At 41.9% G+C, this 13,946-nt stretch overlaps 1 protein-coding gene across 1 annotated transcript in view; it reads left to right on the top strand.

Annotated features, from left to right (window-relative positions):
* The window catches only part of OCA2 (OCA2 melanosomal transmembrane protein), a 307,809-nt gene that overhangs the window by 58,999 nt on the left and 234,864 nt on the right, over positions 1 to 13,946 (top strand). Inside the window, exons 5-6 of the mRNA XM_084637780.1 lie at positions 9,349 to 9,406; positions 11,123 to 11,195. Of these exons, the coding sequence (XP_084493906.1) occupies positions 9,349 to 9,406; positions 11,123 to 11,195 (131 nt within the window). The remainder of the gene's footprint in view (positions 1 to 9,348; positions 9,407 to 11,122; positions 11,196 to 13,946) is intronic.

The following is a 13,946-nucleotide window of genomic DNA, read 5'->3' as shown; positions in this document are numbered from 1 at the left end:
GATAGAAGGGGAAATTCTGCCCAGATTTGCACTTCATGCAGGCCCATTGAAGTCCAGGGGGAAGTCCATTTTGGGGGGAGGGATAGCTCAGTGGTTTGAGCATTGGCCTGCTAAACCCAGGGTTGTGAGTTCAATCCTTGAGGGGGCCATTTGGGATCTGGGGCAAAATTGGGGATTGGTCCTGCTTTGAGCAGGGGATTGGACTAGATGACCTCCTGAGGTCCCTTCCAACCCTGATATTCTATGATTCTATGATTCCCCTGGGGATATAAATCAAGATAGAATTTGGCACAGAATTTGTATTTGCATTACTAAAATAGATTAGAATTGTAATGCAAGACACAGGTTGCTAAATACAGTTAAGTCAAAGGCTGATCATTTCTGGGTTGTAAACTGTTAAAAGCACTGCTCCTATAATACTAAGTGCCAAAAACCATACAAACAAACAACCCTCTCCCCCAAATGCTATGCTTCATCAATAAAATAACATTTTTCAGAAGCTTGTAATTATATCTTGTCAGCTTTTGAGGATTAATTTGTTATTTAAGGACAAGTAGTTATGGACTTCTCAATTAACGCCTCTTGATTTCTATTGTATCTTCCAGTGAAGTTGTCATCATGTTTCTTATTTCAATAGGAACTGTTGAAACATAATTTCAAAGTGCAGACTGAAGATTTATCAAATGCATTAAATCTAAAATAATCAGAACAGGGCTTTAATAATTTGTAAAATATTAAAAAATCGCAACAAAGTATGTAAATAGTACTGAGTTGTTAAGATGTAGAGAATAGATGTGGGAGAGATAAACAAAATATATAATTAAAGACGTAGTGGGTGTTCTTCACACATCCTACTTGGCTATAGCTCACACGTATTCTCAATCCTGAGCTGCTGGTAATTGCTTTTGTAACTTAAAATTGGTCATTGCTGCCTTGAGTTTCAAACCTTTTTTGTTCTGCTATTTTTCATTTTTCAATAGCTTGGACTTTGATGTTTCTAGATGAAAGACTTTAAATAGACTGAGCCTGCTTCTCTGCTCCCTTGCAGCTTGGATCGTTCTGTGGCCACCTACATGGTTTCTAATTTTCCCATCAGTGATCTTGATCATAGGACTTATTTCCACTATGATTCAAACATGACTTCTGAATCTTTTGAAACTTATCTAATTTAGTTTTCTATCACACAAATGACTCTTTTAACGCAGCAGTTTGTTGAACTAGACCCTTCTCAACTAATTCTAGTGTCTTGGAATGTTTTTCTCTTTGCCACGATCAGGCTTAAGGCAACCCACTCGCTGGGCATTCTGTCAGAAAGGCAGCAAATTTTTTGTTTACTTTTAGCTAAAATATTAGGGAGATAACCATGGTTTTAGTTAATGGAGAGATTTAAGAGACAAATTACAAAGTAGAACCCATTGCTACTGTGAATATAAAACATAATGTGACATACCTGGGGCACAATCCAGACTAGTGGGGGCTGTGTCACCCCTGTCCTGAAACCTTGGGTGCCTTATAATGCTTTGTTGTCGGAGCTCCCACCTGGGCTGCTCACAAACAGCCTTCCAGCAGGCAAGCCACATGCTGAGCATCTGTGTGTAACTGCAGCCTGCTAGCTAAACCCTGGCTCTCACTAGCCTTGCTTATACTACAGGGTGACCTCAACACCCCACCCCACCCCAGTCCAGATCTTCCCACAGAAATGTATGTCCTGTACTGCCCAGCCCTCTCCTGGACAGTACAAATATATTAAGTCTGTTATTCCTTAAGGGAATAATATGTTAGCTTATTGTTTTTTAAATAGAGTTACCCAGACACTCCAATTCAAACACACCGGACTAGATAAAACACGAAAACAAGTTTATTAACTACAAACTATATTAGATTCCAGCAAGATTTATCATCACATGCTTCCAGCAAGGTTGCTGACCAAACTCTTCTGGTCAGGACTCACCCTTTCCCCAGAGTCCAACTTCTGTTTTCCTTTGTCCTCTTAGGTGCAATGCCAGAGACAGACAGGAAGAGGAGGGGTGTCTTGGGGTAGTCCTGTTCCTCATTTGAAAAGCATTTCCAGCTGGGAGCAAGGTGACAGGCAGTCTAGTGAAGGAAACACCATGCTGTTGCTTAGCTAAGATGAAATTTTTTTTTGCCCCAGCCCCATTCCTTGCCAAAGAATGGCCACTTAGCATGGTTCACCAGTCTTGTTTACATCTGTCTGAGGCATCAGCTTTCCCTCTCTCAGCAACTAGTTTGGCCACTCCCCAGACTTATCTAGAAAACATACGTCAGTCGTGATTACAGCTTATGTTCAAACTTTACATACAATGTTGCTATGTGCATTTTGCCATGATATTATTGGTCAGCAAGTTATGAGATATTTATTGATATCTCACAAGGCATACCTTGTACAAACATGATTACAGTAGCATGTAGGGCAGGGATTGGCAACCTTTGGCCTGCAGCCTGCCAGGGTAAGACCCCTAGTGGGCCGGGCCAGTTTGTTTACCTGATGTGTCCACAGGTTCGGACGAATGTGGCTCCCATTGGCCGCGGTTTGCCGCTCCAGGCCAATGGGGGCTGCGGGAAATGGCGGCCAGCACATCCCTCGGCCTGTGCCGCTTCCTGCAGCCCCCTTTGGCCTGGAGCAGAAAACTGCTACCAGTGGGAGCTGTGATCGGCCAAACCTGAGGACACGGCAGGTAAACAAACCAGCCCGGCCTGCCAGAGGGCTTACCCTGGCGTGCTGCATGCCAAAGGTTGCTGATCCCTGATGTAGGGTATGAACACCGGGGTATATTTTCTATCACGCACAGATTTTATATACAGTATTGACAAATAGAAAAATAATTAGTAGAGAGAGAGAGAGCTCCCACAAAAAAGACACAAGGACATAGTTTTAAAATGGTCAATGCAAAGATTGATTACTGTAAAATGCACATTTTAATAGCAAATAGTTTAATTTAAAAGAAGCATGGTTTGACATACTAAATATTTTCCTGAGATTTTAGCATATTTGATGGGACATAATCTTTTAAAAATAAGTCACTTGTCAGTGTACTCAGGCTCACTGTGATAATGTAAAATATAAATCAAAACCAAGGTTCTGATAGTTATCTGTAAATATCCAGGAACTGGTGATGTTTTAAAGAGAGAATTTGATTTTTGAGGGACTCCAAATGTCTATTCCCTTCTTACAACTATGACTTTTTTTCAATAATTTTCAGGGTAGGTATTAGAAATATTTTGAGGGAATGATCAAATTTTTGAGACGTCAGCCCTGACAGTGTGCCTCTTGTGTAACAAGTATAATGTATTTAGGGCCCAGCCTTGAAGTTCTTATACGAGGAAAACTCCACTGATGTCAAAAGTAGCTTTGTTCCAGAGTAGCAGCCGTGTTAGTCTGTATCCGCAAAAAGAAAAGGAGTACTTGTGGCACCTTAGAGACTAACAAATTTATTTGAGCATATGCTTTCGTGAGCTACAGCTCACTTCATCCAATGCATTCAGTGGAAAATACAGTGGGGAGATTTATATACACAGAGAAAATAGATTCATAGATACTAAGGTCTAAAGGGACCATTATGATCATCTAGTCTGACCTCCTGCAAACACAGGCCACAGAATCTCATCCACCCACTCCTGCGAAAAACCTCTCACCTACGTCCGAGCTATTGAAGTCATCAAATCGTGGTTTAAAGACTTCAAGGAGCAGAGAATCCTCCAGCAAGTGACCCGTGCCCCATGCTACAGAGGAAGGTGAAAAACCTCCAGGGCCTTTTCCAATCTGCCCTGGAGGAAAATTCCTTCCCTACCCCAAATATGGCGATCAGCTAAACCCTGAGCATATGGGCAAGATTCACCAGCCAGATACCCAGGAAAGACTTTTCTGTAGTAACTCAGATCCCACCCCATCTAACATCCCATCACAGGCCATTGGGCCTATTTACCATGAATATTTAAATATCAATTAATTGCCAAAATCATGTTATCCCATCATACCATCTCCTCCATAAACTTATCAAGTTTAATCTTAAAGCCAGATGGGTCTTTTGCCCCCCTGCTTCCCTTGGAAGGCTATTCCAAAACTTCACTGCTCTGATGGTTAGAAACCTTCGTCTAATTTTAAGTCTAAACTTCCCAATGGCCAGTTTATATCCATTTGTTCTTGTGTCCACATTGGTACTGAGCTTAAATAATTCCTCTCCCTCGCCGGTATTTATCCCTCTGATGTATTTATAGAGAGCAATCATATCTCCCCGCAACCTTCTTTTGCTTAGGCTAAACAAGCCAAGCTCCTTGAGTCTCCTTTCATAAGACAGGTTTTCCATTCCTCGGATCACCCTAGTAGCTCTTCTCTGTACCTGTTCCAGTTTGAATTCATCTCCTTAAACATAGGAGACCAGAACTGCACACAGTATTCCAGGTGAGGTCTCACTAGTGCCTTGTATAATGGTACTAAAACCTCCTTATCTCTACTGGAAATACCTCACCTGATGCATCCCAAGACCGCATTAGCTTTTTTCACGGCCACATCACATTGGTGGCTCATAATCATCCTATGATCAACCAATACTCCAAGGTCCTTCTCCTCCTCCATTACTTCTAATTGATGCATCCCCAGCTTATAGCTAAAATTCTTGTTGTTAATCCCTAAATGCATAACCTTACACTTCTCACTATTAAATTGCATCCTATTACTATTACTCCAGTTTACAAGGTCATCCAAATCTTCCTGTATGATATCCCGGACTCTCTCTAAATTGGCAATACCTCCCAGCTTTGTATCATCCGCAAACTTTATTAGCACACTCCCACTTTTTGTGCTGAGGTCAGTAATAAAAAGATTAAATAAGATTGGTCCCAAAACTGATCCCTGAGGAATTCCACTGGTAACCTCCCTCCAGCCCACCCTCCCTCTCTCCAAGTTCACCTTTCAGTATGACCCGCTGTAGTCTCCCTGTTAACCAATTCCTTATCCATCTTTCAATTTTCATATTGCTCCCCATCTTTTCCAATTTAACTAATAATTCCCTATGTGGCACAGTGTCAAACGCCTTACTGAAATCTAGGTAATTAGATCCACTGCGTTTCCTTTGTCCAAAATATCTGTTACTTTCTCAAAGAAGGAGATCAGGTTGGTTTGGCACGATCTACTTTTTGTAAAACCACGTTGTATTTTGTCCCATTTACCATTGACCTCAATGTCCTTAACTACTTTCTCCTTCAAAATTTTTTCCAAGACCTTGCATACTACAGATGTCAAACGAACAGGCCTGTAGTTACCCGGATTTTTTCCTTTCTTAAAAATAGGAACTATGTTAGAAACTCTCCAGTCATATGGTACAACCCCTGAGTTTACAGATTCATTAAAAATTCTTGCTAATGGGCTTGCAATTTCATGTGCCAATTCCTTTAATATTCTTGGATGAAGATTATCTGGGCCCCCCGATTTAGTCCCATTAAGCTGTTTGAGTTTCGCTTCTACGTCAGATATGGTAATATCTACCTCCATATCCTCATTCCTATTTGTCATACTACCATTATCCCTAAGATCCTCTTTAGCCTTATTAAAGACTGAGGCAAAGTATTTGTTTAGATATTGGGCCACGCCTAGATTATCCTTGACCTCCACTCCATCCTCAGTGTTTTGCGGTCCCACTTCTTCTTTCTTTGTTTTCTTCTTATTTATATGGCTATAGAACGTTTTACTATTGATTTTAATTCCCTTTGCAAGGTCCAACTCTACTTGACTTTTAGCCTGTCTCGCTTTATCCCTACATGTTCTGACCTCAATAAGGTAGGTTTCCTTGCTGATCCCTCCCATCTTCCACTCCCTGTATGCTTTCTGCTTTTTCTTAATCACCTCTCTGAGATGCTTGCTCATCCAGCTTGGTCTACAACTTCTGCCTATGATTTTTTTCCCCTTTCTTGGGATGCAGGCTTCCGATAGCTTCTGCAGCTTTGATTTAAAGTAATCCCAGGCCTCCTCTGCCTTTAGATCCATAAATTCTTCAGTCCAATCCACTTCCCTAACTAATTTCCTTAATTTTTGAAAGTCAGCCCTTTTGAAATCAAAAACCCTAGCTGCAGATTTATTTTTGTTAATCCTTCTGTTCAGTTTGAATTGAATTAGTTCATGATCACTTGAACCAAGATTGTCCCCTACAACCATTTCTTTTATGAGGTCCTCACTACTCACCAAAATGAAATCTAAAATGGCATCCCCTGTAGTCGGTTCAACCGTATGGAGTGGAAATCTATCAACTTCATGAAAAAACTCGTACAGATACATACAGACATCATCTTCCTTTCCAAATGCAAACAGATGGACATCATAGCAAAAGGACTGAAGGTAAAAAATCCATTACAATCTACATACCACACAGACTATGATGACAGCTTGTGCCACATACATTCAAAGAAACTGCGGAACCATCTAATCAACATCCTCTACAGCAAACAGGGAAAGATTAAGAGTGCGCTCTCAAAACTGGATACTCTCATAAAAAAACAATCTTCCACACAAACTTCCTCGTGGCTGGACTTTACAAAAACTAGACAAGCCATTTACAACACACACTTTGCTTCTCTACAAAAGAAAAAGTACACTAAATTATCTAAACTACTACATGCCACAAGGGGCCACAACAGTAGTTCCCTTAACCCACCCAGCAATATTGTTAATCTGTCCAACTATACTCTTAAGACAGATTCTTCTGCTGGGCTATCTCGGGGCCTCTCCTTCTGTCCCTCCACCCCCACGAACATGATACAGTTCTGTGGTGACCTAGAATCCTATTTTTGACGTCTCTGACTCAAGGAATATTTCCAACACACCTCTGAAAAACATACTAACCCACAGAGACCTTCCTACCAAGACTACAAAAAGAAGGATTCTGGGTGGACTCCTCCTGAAGGTTGAAACAACAGGCTGGACTTCTACATAGAGTGCGTCCGCCGACGTGCACGGGCTGAAATTGTGGAAAAGCAGCATCGCTTGCCCCATAACCTCAGCCGTGCAGAACACAATGCCATCCACAGCCTCAGAAACAACTCTGACATCATAATCAAAAAGGCTGACAAAGGAGGTGCTGTCGTTGTCATGAATAGGTTGGAATATGAACAAGAGGCTGCTAGGTAGCTCTCCAACACCACTTTCTACAAGCCATTACCCTCTGATCCCACTCAGGGTTAACAAAAGAAACTACAGCATTTGCTCAAGAAACTCCCTGAAAAAGCACAAGAACAAATCCGCACAAACACACCCCTGGAACCCCGACCAGGGGTATTTTATCCGTTACTCAAGATCCATAAACCTGGAAATCCTGGACGCCCCATCATCTCAGGCATTGGCATCCTGACAGCAGGACTGTCTGGCTATGTAGACTCCCTCCTCAGGCCCTACGCTACCAGCACTCCCAGCTATCTTCGAGACACCACTGACTTCCTGAGGAAAGTACAATCCATCGGTGATCTTCCTGAAAACACCATCCTGGCCACTATGGATGTAGAAGCCCTCTACACCAACATTCCACACAAAGATGGACGATAAGCCACCAGGAACAGTATCCCTGATAATGTCACGGCAAACCTGGTGGCTGAACTTTGTGACTTTGTCCTCACCCATAACTATTTCACTTTTGGGGACAATGTATACCTTCAAATCAGCGGCACTGCTATGGGTACCCGTATGGCCCCACATTTTTATGGCTGCCTTAGAACAACACTTCCTCAGCTCTCGTCCCCTAATGCCCCTACTCTACTTGCACTACATTGATGACATCTTCATCATCTGGACCCATGGAAAAGAAGCCCTTGAGGAATTCCACCATGATTTCAACAATTTCCATCCCACCATCAACCTCAGCCTGGACCAGTCCTCACAAGAGATCCACTTCCTGGACACTACGGTGCTAATAAGCGATGGTCAATAAACACCACCCTCTACCGGAAACCTACTGACCGCTATTCCTACCTACATGCCTCCAGCTTTCACCCAGACCACACCACACGATCCATTGTCTACAGCCATTTGTTCCAACCCCTCAGACAGAGACAAACACTTACAAAATCTCTATCAAGAATTCTTACAACTACAGTACCCACCTGCTGAAGTGAAGAAACAGATTGACAGAGCCAGAAGAGTACCCAGAAGTCACCTACTACAGGACAGGCCCAACAAAGAAAATAACAGAACGCCACTAGCCATCACCTTCAGCCCTCACCTAAAACCTCTCCAACGCATCATCAAGGATCTACAACCGATCCTGAAGGACGACCCATCACTCTCACAGATCTTGGGAGACAGGCCAGTCCTTGCTTACAGACAGCCCCCCAACCTGAAGCAAATACTCACCAACAACCACACACCACACAAGAGAACCACTAACCCAGAACCTATCCTTGCAACAAAGCCCGTCGCCAACTGTGCCCACATATCTATTCAGGGGACACCATCATAGGGCCTAATCACATCAGCCACACTATCAGAAGCTCGTTCACCTGCACATCTACCAATGTGATATGTGCCAGCAATGCCCCTCTGCCATGTACATTGGCCAAACTGGACAGTCTCTACGTAAAAGAATAAATGGACACAAATCAGATGTCAAGAATTATAACATTCAAAAACCAGTCGAGGAACACTTCAATCTCTTTGGTCACTCGATTACAGACCTAAAAGTGGCAATTCTTCAAGAAAAAAACTTCAAAAACAGACTGCAACAAGAGACTGCTGAATTGGAATTAATTTGCAAACTGGATACAATTAACTTAGGCTTGAATAAAGACTGGGAATGGATAAGTCATTACACAAAGTAAAACTATTTCCCCATGTTTATTCCCCCACTGTTCCTCAGACGTTCTTGTCAACTGCTGGAAATGGCACACCTTGATTACCACTACAAAAGGTTTTCCCCCCCTTCCCGCTCTCCTGCTTGTAATAGCTCACCTTAAGTGATCACTCTCATTACAGTGTGTATGGCAACACCCATTGTTTCGTGTTCTCTATGTAAATAAATCTCTGCACTGTATTTTCCACTGAATGCATCCGATGAAGTGAGCTGTAGCTCACGAAAGCATATGCTCAAATAAATTTGTTAGTCTCTAACGTGCCACAAATACTCCTTTTCTTTTTAAAAGTAGCTTTGTATTTGTGAGGACAACAAGATTGGGCTCCAGAATGGCAATAGACAATTGCTTGCATTTTAGTGCCTATATTCAGTAGTCTATGGGGAAACTCAGTTCTCTGGCTAATCATGTTATTTTCTATCTAAAAAATTTCCTTATGATCAAACACAAATAATGTTTCTTTATGAAGTTTCTGTAAGTAACATTGTTCTTACCTTTCAGATGCTGTTTAAGATTCCTAAAAGTTTCAACCCTTTTTATCTTTGTAGTGGTGTGCTCTGTAAGTATTGGATTTGCAACGTTCTTTCATTTAATAGATTAGAATTAAATCAGTGTAATGATTTTAAATTGGAATTACTGTCGCTTTAGGCTAAATCCAATCCTGTGAGGGCAGTGAGGATCAATGGGCAAAAAGATGCTCAGGTCTCTTGTGGACTAGTTAACACTGGACCATACTGTGCCCCCAAGGGAACATGGAGAGGAGGCAGGTCCAGTTAATTAGCATGTATGTCACTGGCAGGTGTATAATGATTTTGAGATGGCTCCTCAAGTACCACTTCAAAACTTGGGGGGCTTTAGGGGTCAGTTTCTTCCTCTGCCAAAATGTCCACACTAACTCCTCCACTTCCCCCTCAAACTCTCGTGGAACTCCTTGTAGAGTGGCAAACAGGCATCTGAACCTCATGTGGGCTCTCTGTCTTCCCCAATGGCTGCTAAAATGTGGCTGTCGGAATCACTTCTGGTCAGCTAGCACAGGGAGGGGAGCTGCAGAAGGCTGCACTCTAGCAGCCATTGGGGAAGGCAGAGAAACTGTCCCAGGAATAAAGCTGGGAAGGTGAAAATAGTATATAGCTTCATATTCTAGCTAGTTCCCCCAGACCCAGCCCTTTTAAAAAATCTCTCCCGTTCTGACTGATGCCCTAATTCTAGTTCCTCTTTGTATCCCTAGAACCCTTTCCTCGTCCTCCTCTGTCTTCCCCTTCTTTAATCTTTGCTCTTTCCTTCTTTCTCTTTGCATTGTTCTAATACTCCTGTCTCTTTTCCCCATCCACAAGCAACATTTCTCTTAGTGTCTCTTGCCTTTAAATACCGTACGTGTGTTTTTAATTTCCATCTCTAATGAACTGTTCCTCATCTCTCCTCAAATCTCCCCTCTAGTCCATTGCCTGATTCTAGTTCTCTTCGCTCACTCTTGCATCGTTATCCTGGCTTTTCCATCCTTCTTGCCTCATCTTAACTGATCAACAGTGCTGTGTGAGGCAGCCAGCTCCCAAATTAAGTGGCTCCTTTCCTGGCTCTGTTGCTCCCTGCTGTACTATAATGACACAAATTGAACGCTTGAGAGGTGGAGGCAGAAAAAGAATGGAGGGAGACACTGATCCAGGATTCAGTAGCAGTCAGTGCTCTTGTGGAGGGAAGCTAGAGGCATAGCGGGGAGGTGGCTGAGTGGGCTCTGCAGCTGAGTTGTCAGATTGCTGCTGTTGACTGTTTGGGCAGTCCTAATGGAATCTGTTAACTGTTAGGCTGCAAGACGCTGCAGGTGTTTTGGAGGGTTGGAAATTATCTGCTTGCCTGACATGAGGAATCTTTTTCTGTCTGATAGAATTCCTGTAGCAGAGGGCACAATAAGCATTTATGTTTCCTCTCAGCCAGGGCAGGATTTGGACCTAACTTTCCAGACAGTTTCTTAAAACTAGCCTGCAACTTTGTCCTGGGAGAGACTTGATTACAATAAACAAAATTTATGACTTTGCTAGTTTAAATGTGGTGAAGGATTACACCTCAATACCACTGACTCTCTTTGAGAGTCACAGACTTGGTTTTAAGTTTGGGGAATATCAGCAATTGAAGTTAAATATACCTGAAAACATTATTGTGAATTATACATTTGTTTATAAGGTTCAAGGAAGGCCATTTCATATATTTTTTGAGACAGACTGGGTAAATAGATAACTCTTTAACAATTCAATGTATGCCCGTGTTTTGTTTGTTATAGATTTTATTTAGCACTTATGCAGGTCAAGGAGCACCCTGGCAGATGTTGGCTGTGTCACCATTGGAAAGCTACTGTATCCTTTAGCAATTTCTTTTTAATAAACAGAGAGAGAGCAGTGTGGTCACCGGTTATACTGATGATAAGCTGATTCAAAATGGCCGCTTTGCTGATTACTAAGTTAAATATTGACAGCGATTATTTCCTTAGAGTTTGTGATGCTACCTAACTGCCGTTATGCTAGCAAATTAATTTGGTCACAAACCTGTTTTCATAGTAACTTATCTAAATGATAATGAAGTGTGCAAAGGCCTGATTTTCCTATTTCTTCAACTGGACACCACTTGACCGCTACTCATGTCTTAAAAAAGGAGCTGAAGTTCATAATGAAACCTGATCACAATATGCAAAATGTAAACAACAGAGGTGTAAGGTCACAATGACAGAAAAATCCCAAAACTAGTTCCCCCAAAGATATGACTAGTTTAAATGTGAATTAAAGTTATTAATAATACATTTTAATAAATAACCCTTATCATAGTTTACCTATAATATATAATTAATAAGCAAGAAGATGGACAGAATCTTTTTTTCTTGTTAATGTCCAGTGAAGTTGTATTTAGAAAATGAAAAATGGACGCGGTGATGGAGATTTGAGTAGAAGCTTTGAGTCCTTGATGATGATGGTGGAATACTACTTCCTTTGTGAATTATATGAAGTTGAACTCCCAGTATGATGCTGTGGCCAAAAGGGGTAACACAATCCTTGGAAAAGAGGGGATTATTGAGTAGTTGAGAGGTGATTTTACCCATCTATTTGACACTGGAGCGACTGCTACTGGAATACTGTGTCCGGTTATGATGTTCACAATTCAAGAAGGATGTTGATAAATTTGAGAGGGTTCAGAGAAGAGTCACAAAAATGATTAAGGAATTAAAAAACATGCCTTATAGCACTAGACTTAAGGAGCTTAATTTATTCAGTTTAACAAAGAGAAGGTTAAGGGATGACTTGATGGCAGTTTATAAGTACCTACATGGGGAACAAATATTTGATAATGGGCTCTTCAGTATAGCAGAAAAAGGTATAACATGATCCAATGGCTGAAAGTTGAAGCTAGATAAATTCAGACTGGAATAAGGCATACATTTTTAACAGTGGTATAATGGAACCATTGGAACAATTTACCCTGGGTTGTGGTGGATTCTCCATCACTGAACATTTTAAAATCAAGATTGGATGTTTTTCTAGAAGACATGCTCTAGGAATTATTTTGGGGAAATTCTATGGTCAGACTAGATGATCACACTGGTCCCTTTTAGTCTTGGAAGGGTGCTAATTCAAATATTTCCTGGAGCACAAATTCTGCTCTTTGCCCTCCCCCTGGCAGGGACCCTCCTCCAATTCCTGCTCCACACCCCACACAGACCCCTGGTCTCCTTTGGCTGGGGAATTTCTCCTCTCTCTTACCCACACAGTGAATGAACTGATACTGCCAGGAGTCCAGTTCTCAGTCGATTCCCTTGCACTTCACTGTACAGGGACAGATGCCCCATATACCAGGTCACAACACTATTTGGCCTGGCTACCCCTCCATCTGTACAGAGGGGAAGTTTGGTCAGATCTGAGTGGTGGTGTGACACCATGTATCAGATCACAATGACACCCACTGAAATTTGGCCCAGTTGCCCTTCTGTCTGGACGGAGGGCTGGCTGGGTCAAATTTCAGTGACGTCACAACCACACAGCTGGAGCAATGCTCTGGACTGCTCCAACAGCAGCCACACTGATGTAGGAGGGGACCACTGCTTAAAAGTGCTTGGAGCATCTCCCCCGTGGCCCAGCTTCATAGCCTATGGAACTTTGAGCAAGCACCAAAACCTTGAGGGGAGGGGGCATTCATTTCATTTCCCCGCTCCTGACACCTCTAATTGGCACCACTGTTTGGAACCTATGTGGGGGCGAGGAAGGAAGACATTTAATTTGATGCTTCTGTTGCTACTAATGTGAGCTGTTCGCTATACATGAACATTTAGTGAGTGATTAAATCCACCAATATTCTGGTGTTGAATCTGAGTTTTTAGTACCTTGAAATCTAAGTGTTAGACTATAGGGAATTAACATCTACAGACAGACTGAAAGATTAATAAGCACTGCCAGGCTTGCAAGTAATACACGGTATCATTATTAGGATAGGATTAAAATTCAAAATGATCTGGACAAATTGGAGAAATGGTCTGAAGTAAATAGGATGAAATTCAATAAGGGCAAATGCAAAGTACTCCGCTTAGGAAGGAACAATCAGTTGCACACATACAAATGGGAAATGACTGCTTAGGAAGGTCTTGTGGGAAAGAAGTGGCTCAAAGCTTGGTAGAATTTGAAGGAATCTCAGAACTGCAAAGTATTCCGCTTAGGAAGGAACAATCAGTTGCACACATACAAATGGGAAATGACTGCTTAGGAAGGTCTTGTGGGAAAGAAGTGGCTCAAAGCTTGGAAGAATTTGAAGGAATCTCAGAACTACAATGCAAAGGAAGGTGTAAAAGTTATTACCTGCAACACTTTTCTTATAGAAGCAAAACATTTCTAGTTAAGGAGAGAAGCGTTCAACTAAGGATAATTGTAATAGGTGAGGCAAGGTAAATAAGTACTATGTCAAAGAAACACAGACTCTTCTTTAAATGAGGGGGCCATGGTATTTGGTTGGATTGCACAATACCTCTTTAGCATATAAGAACCCGAATTACCTTATCGAGCTGTCAGCTCCCACCTTTGGTCTGTGGATGATAGCAGCCTTGATTACCTGCTTGTCCACTTCCCTCT

The sequence above is a fragment of the Lepidochelys olivacea genome (genome assembly GCF_965140295.1).
Source record: "Lepidochelys olivacea isolate rLepOli2 genome assembly, chromosome: 1".
Classification (NCBI taxonomy): domain Eukaryota; kingdom Metazoa; phylum Chordata; order Testudines; family Cheloniidae; genus Lepidochelys; species Lepidochelys olivacea.
This window is presented reverse-complemented; position numbering and strand designations above follow the sequence as displayed.